The sequence below is a fragment of the Eschscholzia californica genome, unplaced genomic scaffold, assembly GCF_041429995.1.
Source record: "Eschscholzia californica isolate CP2 unplaced genomic scaffold, dmEscCali1.0.p SCAF_3, whole genome shotgun sequence".
In the NCBI taxonomy this organism is placed as follows: Eukaryota; Viridiplantae; Streptophyta; class Magnoliopsida; order Ranunculales; family Papaveraceae; genus Eschscholzia; species Eschscholzia californica.
Genome location: NW_028238420.1, coordinates 56,692,676 through 56,709,626, shown reverse-complemented (window position 1 = coordinate 56,709,626; position 16,951 = coordinate 56,692,676). Strand labels below are relative to the sequence as shown.

The window sequence follows — 16,951 nt, the reverse complement described above, 5'->3', positions numbered from 1 at the left end:
ATAATCCCACATGAGGGAAGGGCTATCAAGCAACCAAGAATATAAATGTACAAGTCATTTCCACTCATTGCCAATTAGTTTTGAGTTGGATGACCATAGACATAACATTAGATAAGTTCAAATTTTATTAATTAGTTGATATTCGTTTGTCGTTTGATGGTTATGATTTATGAACTACAATCCTTAAGCAAAAATCCTACGTGGATTGTCGTGCTTTGTGCTTTCGATGATTCTATAGCATTACTGCTCATATTCTGTTGCTACCAAGGTCGCCGCTAGAGGTGGGATTTGGCCCGGAAACCCGAAATCCGCTCGCGACCGTCCTAGTCCAAAGGATCCGTGACCGGGCGATGCTCGATCCACTCACTATCCGACTGCCCGAATACCGGGTGATCCGCCCGCTTAGATCGTCTGTCGTCCGAACCCGCTTATATAGTGGGCAAAATTGAAGATAAAGCCCAAAAAGAATGGGCAAATAAACTCAATAACTTTGTTCTTCCAATTGATAAACCATTAGCTATAAGTGCACTAATGGAGAAAAACATAATGAAGCACAAAAACCTATTAGCTGAACCAATCGCCTCCAAAGGGAAAACCACGGTAATATTCCCAACTATACAAGAAATCAAAGCATTAGCTAATACAAAATTCATCAATGGAAACCACTGAATAAAATCAATAAATATAGAACCAGTACCCGATACACAGGCAACAATCAAAGAAAAAAAATCAATGATGCATAAATTACAACAACCAATATACCCATCCAACTTTTTCAACAAAAAAACAATATACCCATCCAACTTCCAAATGCATTTGCGAGTTGGGACCAGTAAAACTGAATGATGCATCAAGGTTGATGGAACTCAATGATGCATAAAGGTTGATGCAAGTGACCCTGATTTGATAGCTGCGGAAGGTAACTATAGCATTCTAGGTCCAACAACAATACCTATTATCAAAACTAAACCGCTGCAATTTCGAACAAAAATTTCTTCATTTTTTATTAGAGACTTCTGCCGATCGACCGATACCTGGTACGTCCGCCTATTAAAACGGTCATGAACGAGCACTTTGATGGAGAAAAATTCGAAATGTCTGTCCGTTTTGTCTGGATGTCCGAGTGGACACTTAGGACTTGTTCCCGTTTCGCCCTGACCGATTAGGTTAGTGTCCGTTTGCGGAAGATCGTCCTCTATACGTAATTTTTTTTGAAGAGTAGGGGCATTTTAGGTATTTCACCTGAATGAAATTCTTTTCTATTTTTCTCAAAAACTGGGGATGGCCGGACGGGCAGGAAAGAGAGAGTTTGAACTTCTGAAATCGAGCACGACAAGGAGGAGCCTCAGCCGACCAAGCAAGTGAAGTGAGCAACGAGCACTAGGGTTTAAGTTAAACCCTGCGTCTCTTTCTCTCTCTCTCTAAAAACTCGGTACCTAAATAAAAAGAGCCTCCATTAACCAATAATATTCATCTTGTAATCCGAAGGAGAAATCTAGTTTAATTTTATCTTATACTGTTAACTAAGCTAAAATAATATAGCACAGAGTAGAAGATCAAAGAAGGTCTTGAATGGAAGCAACAACTCAAATATCTATTGATGATAACAATATTGAAAGTGAAGTCGTAATGGAGGAAATTGATGTACTTAAAGACGATGAAGATTTATTTGAGCCTGATATCGAAGAAAATAATCAAGGTTTGTTTATTATTATTATTATTATTATTACTATTAGATTTCTTCAAATTAGGGAAATCTTTTTTCTTTTTAGCAATTTAATTAGTATGAAATCTCTTAACACTATGAGACTAATCACAAATTAGGTATGCAATTTAGAGAGAGAAAGTTTGATACATAGAAGGGTGTTTAGTTGATTCATTGAACTAGTTTAGGGAACTAGAGAGAAAAAAATGTAGTTATGAAGAAGACTATATACTGCAGTCATTGGCTCATTGTCTATTTTATTAGCTTCAAAAGATTAGAGAGAGAAATTTAGTTAGTAGACTACTAGTAGTGGAGAAGAATGTGTGTCAAATTCATTTTTCACTGTACACTAGGTTAGTGTAAGAGGAAAGAATTCACATCTAAGAAACGATTTTGAAGTCTCTAGCAACTCAAACTATAGTATAAGTAAAGTGGGTTGCTCTATTTTTCGGGATTGGACCTCGTAATCCTAGGAAAGTTGGTAAATGTTCAACACACATGTAATTTCTGAAGCACTTACTAGAGCTCTTGACTCAGATGTAATTTATGTTTTGTTATTCAACCAAACTCGTTTATTTTTTAATTGTGGGTTAGTTGATGTTTCAATAGAAGCAGATGAGGTTGAAACTGGGACAGAAGAAAGGCCAAAAGTTATGGTGAATATATCATATATAGCAAAACTGAAAGAAATCTTTCGTAACTTAAGCTCGGTTGAGATTCAAATTTGTACCGATGCTTCAAAGGAGTTCATTAAGCTTTTGAGAGGTGAGTCAGGAGGTGAAATTCTATGTCAATATGTGCAAGATTCCCCTTCACTCTCGGAACTTAAGGAAGCTTGGCAAGTGCGACAGGGTAAACCTGTAGTCGCACGCATTTTATCCTTAATTGCAGTAGTTCTTGATCATCCCGAAGGCAGATATAAATCTGGTAGTGGCAGATTAAACATAAGTCGGGGGCTTGACGCATTCGCTAGTTCGATAATTAAAAACAAGTTACAGGATGTTTACACAGAGTTGAGTAGTAAAGAAGGCAAGCGTCAAAATGCAGCGTTGTCACTAATGGCCGCAATTGTTAGGCGTGGTGTGGGTTTGGCTTCTGAGGTTGCCAAAAACTTTGACTTCAAGCTTCCTGCGTTTCCCAAGCTTTCAGAATACCTGAAGAATAAAGTGATCAAGAAGGGAAAACATTCAACAAGAAGGTCTTTTATTGAGTTCGCCGTGTCATTCTTGGAAGTTGGGGATCCCAGATTATTGAGGTGGATTCTACAACAGAGGGACATGTTTTCCGGTATCCTACGTGGACTTGGAAGTGACGATGATGAGACAATTTTTCATGTTTTATCTGCACTTCGCGACAAAGTTCTCACTCCACATTCCTTGGTGCCCCCTAGTCTTCGGAGTGTTCTATTTGGAAGTGTTACCTTGGAACAATTAGCAGGCATTTCTGGTAGTCCAACAGGTGGCCCTTCTGCTGACATCGCACATGAAGTTCTACTCCTCGCTTGCACTGATCCTCAAAATGGGTTGATGCCAGATCTTAAGGCCCAACCATATCCATTGAAGGGTAATTCAAAGCGGCTAACTGATTTCCTGCAAAAGCTAAAGCCAATAGATAGCAGTCATCACAGGGATCTTCTTTTGTCTATTGTTCACGGGAGGCCCTCGTTTTGTTCGGTCTACTTGGATGAGTTCCCTTATATTCTCGAGCCTCGTGCATCTGCAAACTGGTACGTTTTTATATGTAATACTTGTCTTGCTATGTTGTTTTTTCGCCTTTGCCTTTTTCATTTATTTGTTAGTTTGATTTTTGAGGAATTGTAAAGTATTGTTTTGATAGATGAACATATGTTGCTCCGTAAAAGACACAAAATCTTTATTGTTTCATTTTGTAATGGCGGAAAAGGGGCCCTTGGTTCTCATAATATGTATGCACTTAGCCACTTATATACTTTCTACTCTTCAAGTTCCTCGTGTTTTTTTGTGTTTTCTTCGTGTTTAATCCTTGGTACCTAAACTTCTTTCAGGTTTTCTGCTGTTTCTTTAGCGGCAGACTTGGTTTCCTTTGCAAGTACAAGTTTTAGTTTTGACTTTCTTGCTTCCCAGATACATGACCCTCCCACTATAGATAGTCCCGAGGTACAATGCATGTTAAAATGCATTATTCCTAGTGCATTTACTCGACTTGTAATTAATAGGGGACTACAGCATTCCAATCTTCTCGTGAAACATGGTTCACTAAGGCTCCTGTTGGAGGCATTGAAGTCGTTAAACAACTACATTAGTGCGATTGGTTGTTCAGCTCATGCTAACAATTCAATGATATATAAGTTGTTGTCTCTCAAGCAAGACTTTCAAGATGAAGTCAGAGCTTTGCTTCCTGACCCTCAACTTCTATATAAGTTACTTCCTAAAGAGAAAGACAAAAAACCTGTTGGGAACATTTGTGGTGTAAAATCGAAGAGGGCAAGGAGCTCTGAGGGATCACCTCAATTACAGCTTCAGGGTAGTGCGAAGAAGCAAAAAACTGAATGCTCTGATGATATTGATATTCTTATATGTGGCATAAGTACAGAATCTAATGATGTTTTGTCTAAGGAGAGTGAGAATGTTCACGATAAACTTATCACGGAGGAAGAAGTTGAAAGTGTCAAGGCTATAGCTGGAATTTGGGGTTTACAAGAGTCTGCTATTATAGGAAATGAACTAAAAGATGCAGAAATGTATTTTCAATCTAAGGTTCTTGATGTACTTGCACTCTATCTGGTAAGTTCTTCCTTGTTTACTTGAGTAATTACCATTCAGATCACTCTCCTATGAAGCTGTTGATTAAGTTCTACCGTTTATCTCAGACCTTTCAAACCCACTACAGGGAGGCCTACCAATTGTTTATGTCAGTTTTATTTTACTGTGATGTTGCCCTCTTGGGGTAGGAATCATAGGATACGTACAACTGTTTAATTTGAGCATCTCGATCAATAGGGAAACTTTTTCTTTTATAATCAGTTAGGTGGAAAAGACACGGCCAAGTTCTCATGTAAATTTATGATACTGCAGTAGTTGAATAATCCTTAAATAGGTCATCAATAAGACCTGTTGTCCCTTACAAAATACTGACGAGGTTCTGTGAGCATCTTCTGCGTTGTTGTATCTTACCTGCACAATTTTGTACCTTAGGCACGATTTACTTCGATTTGAAGCAAAAGAAATTTTTACAACCCACATACTCTTATGGCTAATCATGGGTTCCTTCTTTGCAGCGTACGATGCCCATTGCTTTGGAAGGTTCATACAATTTATTTAATGAGCTACCAGATGATCCTACTACCCTATCAGTTAATCACCAGCAATCACTATTGTCCCTGTTAATAGAATATATTGGTTGGTCTCCTGGGAAAAAGGGCCTTATTGAACCGCCTGGACTGATTTACAAACATTTGAAGCCATTGCTCAGCTTACTGATTCGTTCACCTGTCAAAGGCATACGAGAACAAGCATATACCCTGTCGAAAGCAGCTATGTTGAGTACTGGTGCTTTTGACAGAAATCCATCAGAGATTGATGCATGGTTCTTGTTTTTACCTGGTTATACACAAGAGGAGGTACCAGAGGATGCAGTTAAAGTTTTTGGTGATTTGTTTAGAGTTGTTGTTTCCTTCTTATATGATGCCGTTTCTAATGTGGGGAAAAATTTATACAAGTATCATGACCATGTGAGGCGTATCATCTCCAAGTTAAAAAGCGATATAGGTAAGCTATATGTTTGTCTTCATTTCAAGTCTAGGCTCATAAGATCTAGTTGCAACCTTAGATTCTATCTTGTTATTGTTTGCACTGTGTAGTAGAGACAATATAAGTCAAACTTCGATCCAGGTATACTGTTCAATAGAGCTTTACTTATCTAATCTAGCAGACTAGCACTCAATTCGGATGATTGAAGTATTAAAGATAGCAACCAATTGATAGATTATTGATTTAGTCAGCAGAGTGATGGCGGTGGACATATATACATATAGGCTATAGCAACCAACAGTTCTAGACAATTAGCTTATCTTGACCATCTATAATATATAAAAACAGGTTAGTCGGTTATTTTGGATAAGTCTGGTCGTCCATTTTTGTTGGGAGTTTGATAGAGATCGCATCCGACGGCTGGTATAAATCCCTCTTTATGTAAATAAACTCAAAAAAGAAGGGTAATAATGTTCTATAGAATTTTCCTTTTGCCAGAGGTCAAAAAGTAATCTCTTAGATCACTCTCACTAAGCACTCCAAAACTCCCAAGTCCATAACTCGAATCCTCCGAAAAGCTGTATGAGCCAGGTTTGAAGGTTCCACTGAAGGCCATCCTTCAAATAATATTGATAAGTAGATTTACACATTTAGCCATTTTAACCCTCAGTAACGTCACCAAGAATGTGACATTGTACAGATATACTATTCCCCATTAAATATTCATAACTTAGTCTTGTTTCCTTGAAGAAAACAGAAAGAACTTGATTTAAATTTCATTGATCAAAAGGTCTTTTATGTATTAAGACATAAATAATGTCATTTTGTGTTCTTAAATTTTATACAATGGCACTTTTAGATTGACATGTTATATCCGTAATTGCGTTCGTACTATCATCTTGCTAATTGAACCTTTTCACTAGTTGTTCATTACTCAATTGGTTAGTTATTCTGAAATCGGGCTTCAATTAAATATATTTGTGGTCTCTACAAAATGGTTACTTATGATGATCTTGATCTATGCTATGTCTCCTGCAGATGTTTCTCCTGATTTCAGCCCTCTTATCTTCTGTGTTCTGGATAAGTGTCTAAGGTTACTGGACTCCAAATCTGAGAAAAAGTTGTGTGATAAATCCATGATCTCAATCTATGTATGCAATACACTAAGTTTTATCTTGCAGACTCAGGTTGATTTTCCATTTTCTTTAATTGCTTGAATATTACTTTTGGCTCTTACCATTACTAAGTCGTGAGTACTAACAATGAACCAAATTTTGACAGGTTCAAGTAGGATTATTACCTGCTTTTATTGATTCCATCTTAACTGAAAGACTTGGAAACTTCTCTTCAGCTGGTGATGAATCTGATGAGTTTCTTTGTGAACGGAGGGCGTTGAAGAATCTATCGATCTTTTCACGAAATCTGTCTCATCAGCAAGCTTGTAGTAGCTTCTTTTCTATAGCTCCAAGAACTCTAAGTCCACGCCAACATCCTTTTGCCAAAACTCTTAGTAAAATCGAAAAGGTACTAAAAAGTAAACGTGGTGAATCTTTAGTCGGAGTAGCTGCAACTTTTTCTTCTTCAGTGGTTTGCATAACTCCTAATGAGATATTAGAAAATTTCCCCAGAATCATTACTATGTCTCAGCACCTTCTAAGACAACATATCCCATTCTTATCTTCTCTATTTTTCCTTGAACGGAATCTTCTTGCTGGTGTAATTGATACTTGGCCCGATATATTTTTCTCTGGTTTGGAACTAGTTAATGGAAGGATAAACCCAGGTTCTAGAAATAATTCTCATTCCTCTGAAGAATTTATGGAGTTAAATTCGACGGAATCCGCTCCTGTTGCATTCAGTTTCTTTCTGAAGCAGACACCCTTCTTTGTGCTCTTCTCTTCAATCATAGGACTGGGCAATTCCTATTTGTTGGCTTCCACCAAATTAATTGACATTCTTAAGGTCAAATTGTGTGAAAGTTCACCTAAGGATTCCATTGTGTCTCTGCGCCTAATACTCTTTTGGGTCCATCAGTTACAACTGTCTTATAGAGTTAAACCGTCTGATGAGGTGGACACGCTAATTGAAACTTGCTTTGTGTTCATAAAGCAAATATTCACCAAAGTTTTGATCATGAAGTCTACCTCTGATACTTCAACAACCATTGAGGCTCCTGATTTGGTAGTATATGCCCAAGAAGTTGCAAAAGTTATTATTCATCATCCTGCAGTTATTTTGTCCTTATCACATCCTTTTTTCTATAATACAGAGCCTCCAGGTGGAAGCTTAAGTCATACATTTGAGGAGTTTTTATGTTCATCGAAGTTGAGCTTTCATGTGGACCTTAATGTTATACATTTATTAACAACAATGGCTGACTACTTGTTAGCTTTATGCAATGATCAGTGTGATGATGCTGGCAATATAAAACTTTTAAAGGTTTTCAGGACCATGGTTCAGCAGGTAGTATTGTTATTCAGAGACAAATTTGATTTCTACATCGAGAGTAAAGATATGATGCCCCTTCTCCCAACATATTTCACTCTCCGTGCTTTGATTTGTTATACATCTCCGCTTGAGTTGATAGAGCTTGTGAACTGGGTGTTTCATAAAGTTGATCAGACTGACTGGATAGGATGCACATCTTCAAAGCTCGATGCTTTCTCTATTGGATGTTCTATTGCAGGCGATACTTTCGATTTGCTATCAAGTTATTTTCAGCACATAAAGGAGAGAAAAATATCTTCTTCTTTGTTTTGGAAATTTGACGAGGAAAAGTTTGATATTGTGCTTCTCGAGCAAGTATACCATAAACTGATTGAGCTTGCCATTAGTGTCAAACTTGAATGTGCAGATTTATGCCTCTTGAAGGCTGTGACTTCTGTGTACAGGCATAAAACTACGCAGCTCCAAACTGATGTTCTCCCACCAATTATGGCAATGTCAAGGGTGATAATAAGCACTCCTACTAAAATTCTCTCTCATTGCATCCACCAACCAAGTTCAACCAAGGCGAGATTTTTGTTTCTACTTACGGAAGTAAGCCCTCTGCACATCACCCTTTTTGGGCAGATATTTTCATCAATTATGGAGAAATGTTTGCCTCTACAGAAAAACACAAGTGAAGAGAACTGTATACATGTTCTCTCGGATAAGGAGCTTATGATGCTATTGCCTGTTGCTTTGTCATACTTGAATTACAACATTAATAAATACGGTATTCAGTGTCTTAAGTGTATGGGGACTATTCTATCAGTTTATTCGACAGTTCTGTTGGATGGTTTCTTAAACAGGACTTTCTTTGTATCTGAAAATTTATTCAAGGTGGAATACGGCGAATTGGTGCCGTCATCTACTGAAGATCTTTTTAATCTTTTGAATGGCAGTTTATCTGGGAAAGCGATCCAAATGTTGCGATACTACTTTGCTTCAGTGGGTTCAGTGGAGTTGAAGAAAAAGAAGCTCTTTGGTGCTATTTATCCATTATCTTCACATGACGAGTTGCTAGATTGTGATGATAATGGGATAAATACATGGTCAATTGAGCATTCACTAAACATCATGTGCAAGGTCATGACGAAGATATCCTTTATTAGGTTGCTGTTATTTCCTGAGGTCGATGTTATCCACTATTTGAAGACACAAAAAAGTGGAGATCTAAAGGAGATGCCTCTCAGAATTGGGTCTAAGAGAAACCATTCCTTAGAGCTTAGGTTTATGAGCATCTTGGTTGGCACATTGCATAAGATTGTAGAAAGATTACCTTTAGTGGCTGATAATTCCGACAAATCAAATCGTGCCGATTGTTCACCATGGTTTAGATTCTTAGAAGGTTTCATTTTAACGAACATCATTCAATTGACCAAGGAGATGGAGAAACAACTTGTCCAATTGGATTCTATTCCTTTTCTAAAACCATTTGTAAAATCATGTCTTCTTCATAGGTTTGAGGATCCGAAAACATTGAAAGCTCTTAGATGTGTTCTTGTTTCACTATCGGAAGGTAAAATGTCGTTCAATGTATTTCTTGAGATGTTGCAGTCACACTCTCAGTTTGTCCCTTCTATTCTTTGGAGCGACTCAATGTCCGATTCTTCTAGTGTTTCTCATGGTGGGACATTGTTGAGGCCTATGTCTAGCGATTCAAAATCTCATGTTTCTGTAGCTACTGATCTACATGCATTTGATGGCAAGACTTGTTTAGAAATATCTCCTTTGTATAGTAGGAAGTTAGAATTGCTTAAACTATTCAGAGTACTCTATCATCTCCAAGGTCGTAAGAACAGTATTGCTCCTGCGGAAGATAAAATCAAGAATTCAAGGGAGTTGCTTTCTTTGCTTCTTTCATGTTACGGTGCGACAATGAGTGAAATTGACTTGGAGATATTTTGTCTCATGCAAGAAACTGGTTCGATTGAAGGATCTGATTTTTTAGGCATAGCCAAAATGGATTACCTTTGGGGAAGTGCTGCTTTAAAACTTAGGACAGAAAAAGATATTGACTCAGCAAATGGCATAAATGATAGTGAAACATGTGAAAAGCGCAGAAGGCAATTCAGGGAAAATTTCGCAATTGACCAGAAATTGTGCCTGGCATTAGTTTCACATTTTCCTTATGACAGGGTTGCATGTGATGGGCATACATCACTGGAAAAGCTTCAAAAGGACGATTTGGTGGATATGCTTGAGGTACTTGTCACTTGATGTTCAAAATTCTCTGTTGCTCTTATGCAAGGAACGAAATTTCGGTTTCGATGGAAATTTCGGTCGGTCCAAAAGTGGACACGTTTCGTGGAAACGTTTCGGTCTGTGTGGAAATTTTACAAATTTGCGGAATGATAAAACAGTTCTAAAACAATTAAATTCGGTATTAATCTGCAATAAAACAATTAGTTTAGGGGATAAATTGAGTTATTTAACTCTATTAGTACTAAAACAGTTAAGTTAGGTGTTTATCTGCAATTAAACAGTTAGTTTAGGGGGTACATTGAATTATTTATCAGATGTAAACCTAAAACAGTTAGTTTAGGGGTCCAATCTGCTATAATAGTAATAGTTAGGGGGCTAACCAGAAATAAAACATAACATCCTTGTTTTGTAGTAAAAATTGTGTTCCCCTTAAATACAACCCTTAATCCCTATTTCTAAGACTTCTCAGCCAAAAGAGACTGTTCCCTCTTCCTCTCTCTCTCTCTCTCAAATCGGAATCTGAAGTTAAAGATCACCTAAAGAAGAGAAGAATCTCTTGAAGAACAAAAGATTTGAGAAGTAGTCAAGAAAGATGGAACAAATTAACAGAAAGGTAGAAGATAAACAACTAAGGTATTATATGAGTTATGATTTTAGAATCTTTCGAAACCCTAAACCTAAATCTTTGTTTCGAAATTTCGTGTCTGATTTCGGTGGAAATTTCGTTTCGATGATGTGAATTTAGGACATGTTTCGGTCATTTCGACCGAAATATGTCGACATTTTATTCCTTGCTCTTATGGGAAGAATTACTTTTCACTTTTCTTATTAATCGATTTGATTATTGTAGGAAGCACCTCCAAGAATTGATAGGATTCAGCGGTATGATCCTGCTTTTCTCTTGCGCTTTTCAATTCACGGGTTGTCAATGGGTTACTTTGAAAATTTGGAATTTGCGGAGCTTGGTTTACTTGCAATTACAATTATGAGCATATCATCACCAGATGAAGGGATGAGGAAATTGGCTTATGATGCTCTCGCGAGGTTCTATAAAATGTTGCCGGTAAGAGTACTAACTGTTAATTTGCAGTTTTGGTTCATTTGACATCTTTACATTCTGTTTTTTCCATCAGTAGCCTCAAGTTTTTGTTGAATCTTGTGGATAGATTATATATTCTTGTATCATAGGTCCAAAAGCCGTCTGAACCCTGACTTGGCTTTTGGTTTACTTCTCTCGAGTTACAATAAGTTTACGTCATTTAGTCCTCTCACGCTACTCGATAAGTTTACAACTGAAGCTCTAAGTCTTAGGTCTCTCTCTTACTCTCCGCGTTTCCACTACATTGTAATTTTCTAGCAGCATGTTATTCTTCTAACTTAGTTTCTACTGTGAAGTCTCAGTTGCTTTGCGAGCTAGTTCTCTATATAAATAAGTACTGTGAAGCTATAAACCATATTTCGGATTTAAAGAAGCTTGTAATCAGTGGAGAGTGAATGTAATCTGTTCCTCTATTTATATCATCTTTGATATCTTCTCTCCAATCAATCCCATCTTACTGTCCCTGCATGTCTTCAATGGTATATCTGATGTAACTGTAGTAGACTTTTATGTTTAATGTTTAATTAATGATACTGTTATAGGAATATCGAAACAAGAAAGTCAGGTTGCTGTTTCAATCTTTTATGACGTACTTGCAAAACGGCATACGTGAAGAATTTCAGAAAATTCCATCTGCCATAGCTGTTTTTATGGCTGAAGCTTCTTTTATCTTGTTGGATCCTTCCCATGATCATTATTCTACCATAAAAGAACTACTCGTACACTCTGTAGGGGTCAATTTGGAGGTATTTGATTTTATACTTCTACTTCCACTTTATCATTGTGATCACTATTAGGTTCATGATTTATTTAGTGTATTTTGATCAACTCGGACTGAACTAAAATGGCCGTTGAACTGATTCTGTGCTGCATTTGATCATCTCGTTCTCATGTGCAGCGCATACCATTATTCGATACTTTGGTTGATAGTAGCTCAAAAAATTTCAAGAAAGACAGATTATGGATTTTGGGTCTATCTTATGTGGGGTTGAATTCAAATGATGATGCTCAAGTCTTTAAGTCGAAATGTGTGAAGCTATTGAGCTTTTATTCTTCTCCTCTCTCAGATAATGAGTCAAAGACTCTGATTCTTCAGGTAATACATGAATTGGCTTGAACCTATCTTATATAATGATATCCTTCCATCTTTCACTCCATGGTTGTTTTTCTACCCTTACGGATTCCATTCTCTGATAGTAGAGAGAAATAATTAATGCTTGTCTTGTACTTATGAATTAAGGCGTAATTGTCCGCCATTTAAGTTTGCTTGAGTTGGTTTTACAGATAAATTCTCTTTTGTGAGCATAAGAATGTTGATACTCGAAATTAGTGTTCTTTTTGTTTGGTATAATGTGAAAGCTCTACTTGTGTTTGTCATGTATGAAATATGGTCCCCTGGAATGATCGGCTCTTTACTTAAACTTAATATTTGATGTTCTACAACTTCTCCTCTTATTATCCTCAAATGGATTTGGAGGAAATCTTGAACTTTTATGAAGTATTTTGACCAAATCATGCTTCCAATATGGGTTAGTAGGAACCCACCCTCTTGCTTGTAATCCAAGCCTCTTCTGTACCTGCAATTTTCTGTTTATGTTAAAACTAAAAGTTCTGCCAATCTTCGTCAAACTAATCCAGATAACTCATTATTAATCTTCAAGAGTTCAATTTTTGGAAGGACGACGTTGTGTTGCGTTCTTTTTTGATTCATTATTTGAAGCTAGTTGCGATTTTGAGCGATACAATAGTTTCGTTCTTAGTCTTCTATTCTGTCTTTTACCTGTCAGCTTAAATATTGGTTAAAATACATTGCAGATAGTGAAGAAGTCAGTTAAATTACAACCGCTAGCTTGTTATTTAGTCGAGCGTTGTGGCTTAATTTCATGGTTATCATCTGTTATTGGTTTCTGTCGTGGGGAACTATGTGGTGAAGACAAAACTCTTTTCCTAAAGCAGATGACAGTCGTCTTAGAGGTAATATATTTACTTGAAAGTATTTTTCTGCTCATTAGCATCATTACCTCTTATCGATATTAAGTATTTCTTTTTCTTCCTTGTCGATTATTTTATCTGATTAGTTACTACTTGATTTGAGTTATAAGAGCCCGTTCATTTAGGCACTATTTTTCTTCACAATTTGACTGATGTGATTGATTTGTGCTAGATGGAAGTAATTCAATAATTTAAATTTCATGTAGTAGAAGTATAGAAAAATCACCTCATTGTGATTCTTTTGCAGTCTTGGTATTAACTCGCTGTTTGCTGTCTTTACCTGAACTTTAGTTGGATTTTAGCTGCGTTCAGTTTCCCCAAATTAACCTTGATATAAACCACATTTAAATTTTCTGGAACAGCATTATCGTCTATTTACTAAATGACATTATTTCAACTATACTGGATTTTTGAGTAATTATTGGCAACAAATAAACAACAAAGCCCAAGAGGTATCACATAGGTTTTCTTTTCTTTTCTTTTCTCAGTTAGATTAAATTACAATTCAAATTTGTTAGAGAGAGGAGAAGAATTAGTACTTGTTGGGCGAGGTGGTGCTCTCATGGTATTTAAATTATATTGTTATATATTTGATTTCATAGAACATTGTTATATAATGTCCCCATTATACAGCATTAAGTATACAATTGAATCAACCAGTAACAATATGAAAACATATTTCAAAAAATAGTTGTTAGAATGGTGAAACACTATTGTTCATCATGGTTACTCAGAAAGGCGTTGAGTTATAAAGGGGGAGGCCAAAATGTGAATAGAGGCTTTTGGAATGCATTGTCAAAGTAAATCAGAGTATACCTATTGAAAGACACACCAAAGCAATTATTTCACTTCGAACAACTTCTCATATTGGTGTTTATATGTGAAGTACGTGGCATTGGACGTCTTAGATTATATGAAGTACGTGGCGTTGGACATCTTAGATTATCTATGATATGAAAATCTATTTATATCAATTAGTAGTGCTGTCACATTTTGATTATATTTACTAATATGCATTTTCAGATATCCAAATTTCTTTTTGCTCCACATCTGCGTAATATATATGGAAGAATCTTATATATAATATTAGTTTTTGCCTTTCTCTATTTTCAGACTAACAATTAATATTTTTTGAATAATTTGTAATGCACTTTCAGACTAACAATTACTATTGGAGCCTCCTGCTAAGATTTACTTATTTGTTTGTACTCAGGTTGTAAATGACGTTATTTCAGAGAGAGCTATCTCTGAGAAGTGTTCCATTGAGCAACTATCGGAATTCTCATCTCATATCTACAAATATCTCTTTGGCAGCTTTGAGACATTAAAGCAAAATGTATATTTGGTTCGTTTAATTTTACAAATTGTGGTGACAACTTTGAGGATTTCTCAGAGGAGGGAGATAATTCAACCACATTTTAGAATATCATATGAAAGCCTTTTTCAACTGTCCCAAGTCATTGATCAGGAACCAGATAAAACACAATATAATCTTGTTGCTAAGCTTGTACTCAGCGCCATGCTCACGAGTTCACCACCTATTCTCGAAACTCACTTGGTATCTCTCTTTTCTCTTTACATATTTACATGCCAATCTATATTCTATATAACTTATGTGATGAATTCTCAGTGATAAATTGCACCTATATACTGATAGATGATCATCTTAAGAGAAACAAAATTTTTGGAAACGGGTCCTTCTCATATGGTTGCTTTTAAGACTGCAATTCTATTTGGACTAGTTCTTCTCGTAATTTGTCTTTGGAAGTTAATATTCTCTCTTGCCACAGAAAAGTTCTCTGCTCTATTCACTTTTCATAGTCTCTCTTTCAAGTTTTTTTTTCGTTTTTATTTTACTCTTTTAGTATTAGCCTAATTTTTCTTGATTATATATAGTTGGTTTTGGTTTGTACCAAAAAAAAGTTGGGATAAGTTCACTTGGGTTAAGTAGACCCAGTAAAAGATTCCTGTGCAAAAAGAGTCATAATAGTACATGCATGATGCATCTCACTTTTTGACATTTTTCCCGTCAACAATAGGAATCCTAAAATCTTGTAGATGTTTTATCCTTGGATGAAGATGTCCTTTTCACTTTAGGGTTCAAGCAAATGCATCAAAAATCTACACTTGGAAAAATATAAGCTGTATTTTGATCTTGCTTGACAAATATATGTTTCAGATTATTTCAGCATGCCTTCACTTTCTGTGGTTTCCTTTTCTATCAGTTGTACTTTTTGACATTTGACTTTCTTGAACTCATTATAGCTTTCCGATAGATGAGTATTTTACATGTGAATTTCGATTTCCAGTTGCAGGACAGAGAAAACCTTGTACGATTTGTCAAGTGGGGGATTTCTGTTGCATCTACAACTCACCCGAAGGAAACATCTGTTCCTGAACAATCTAATATCCAATTCGAACAACCAGATCACAAGACCTTAATCTCGACGCTTTTACGTTGGTTGGTAGCTTCAGTGATACTTGAGAGAGTTTACAGAAAATCTCGCAAAATAAAATCATGTTCTTCAGAAATTAGAAATGCAGAAAATCTACAGTTGTTTCTTGATTACGTAAAGAAAGAAAAACTCATTGCAAGAGAAGACGATTATGTTGAAGATGAAGAAAACGTTTGTAGCAATGGCATTCCATTAGCTGCTATTATTTTGTATCTTCAACAGTTCCTTGGAATAGAATGCAAGATCCTCCCATCGGTCATTTCTGCTTTGTGTATATTACTACTTTCTGATGGCAACAATAATACAGGTGAGGACTGAGTTATGGTTGATTTCATAAACTCTTTTTTTTAGATAAATTAAACTTGTTTGAAGATTCATTATTGTTAATTGAATGATCATCTTCTTATATTCATACGGAGATCTTATTTATGAATTGATCAGGAGCAGCAGTCCCATTAAGTGATGACCAAGTAAGGCATGTGGAATCCATGTGTTCGAAGATACGTTGCCCCGTCGAAGCTCATCCTGCTTGGAGATGGTAAAAACATTTCTGAACCTAAAGATCACTTCAATTTTAACTGGAGATTCTTTTTGTTTCTGTTTTTCACAATTTCGAGATTTGTAGTTGGTACCATTTTCATCAAAATTATTAATTGCTCAGAAACTAAACTACATTTTCTGAACAGGTCATTTGATCAGCCATGGAAGAATTCTGAAGATCTAACGTCAGAGCTAACAGATAACCAGAAGGTAGATGAATACAATGCTTGCCAAACTCTTCTGGTCATATTTTCAAATGCTCTCAGAGGAAACTCATTAGATTTACCAGTTTTATCGCACCGAGATTTGGAAGAGTCTGATGTTTTCGCGTGGGAGAAAACATTCTTAGATCTAAATTAATATTCGAGTAAAACCCAATGTAGATTAAATTATCAATTTTTTTTTTCTTTTATATGTTTAGGAACTACATGTGTAATTTTTGCCCATGATTTTTTTTATTGTTTATATATGGGCATTCCAAATTTTGTATCTGTAACTTACATGAATCTGAAATGAAGTTGAATTGGAGTTGAATGTCAGTGTTGTCAAGGCCATGGGCTTTTAAGTCCAAAACAAAATCCAAAGGACATGGGCATTCAATGTCGTTTTTGTCAACATTTTACTGTGAACGTAAATAAGTAAATACGTGCAGAAACTTGAATCAAACCTGTACCCCACCTAAACTAAATTCTTTTATCTTCTTCAGGATTCTTCTTAATTCATCTTTGAAATCCTTGATTCA

The 16,951-nt window shown here is 36.1% G+C and overlaps 1 protein-coding gene across 6 annotated transcripts; it reads left to right on the top strand.

The window, feature by feature from the left end:
• Positions 1–911: 911 nt before the first annotated feature.
• On the top strand, positions 912–16,743 carry EMB2788 (ribosome 60S biogenesis amino-terminal protein). Of its 6 annotated transcripts, none has more exons than XM_086671288.1 (15): positions 1,288–1,432; positions 1,548–1,699; positions 2,315–3,431; positions 3,729–4,467; positions 4,962–5,451; positions 6,472–6,620; positions 6,715–10,122; positions 10,973–11,185; positions 11,764–11,967; positions 12,120–12,317; positions 13,037–13,195; positions 14,427–14,771; positions 15,523–15,976; positions 16,117–16,207; positions 16,356–16,743. In XM_086671288.1, the coding sequence occupies exons 2-15, from the start codon at positions 1,573–1,575 to the stop codon at positions 16,567–16,569; spliced, it is 7,908 nt and encodes a 2,635-aa protein (XP_086527414.1). In that variant the 5' UTR covers positions 1,288–1,432; positions 1,548–1,572; the 3' UTR covers positions 16,570–16,743. The 6 variants fall into 6 exon arrangements, with proteins under 6 accessions (XP_086527416.1, XP_086527413.1, XP_086527415.1 ...); XM_086671285.1 differs by having other exon boundaries at positions 16,111–16,207; XM_086671290.1 differs by having other exon boundaries at positions 912–1,699; positions 15,529–15,976.
• The last annotated feature ends 208 nt before the right edge of the window (positions 16,744–16,951 follow it).

Bases quoted from the DNA above. Each gene is read 5' to 3' on its own strand.
- EMB2788 (XM_086671285.1), top strand. From the start codon at position 1,573: ATGGAAGCAACAACTCAAATATCTATTGATGATAACAATATTGAAAGT. The intron at 1,700-2,314 runs GTTTGTTTATTA...ATGTTTCAATAG, and splicing joins TATCGAAGAAAATAATCAAG to AAGCAGATGAGGTTGAAACT. The intron at 10,123-10,972 runs GTACTTGTCACT...TGATTATTGTAG, and splicing joins ATTTGGTGGATATGCTTGAG to GAAGCACCTCCAAGAATTGA.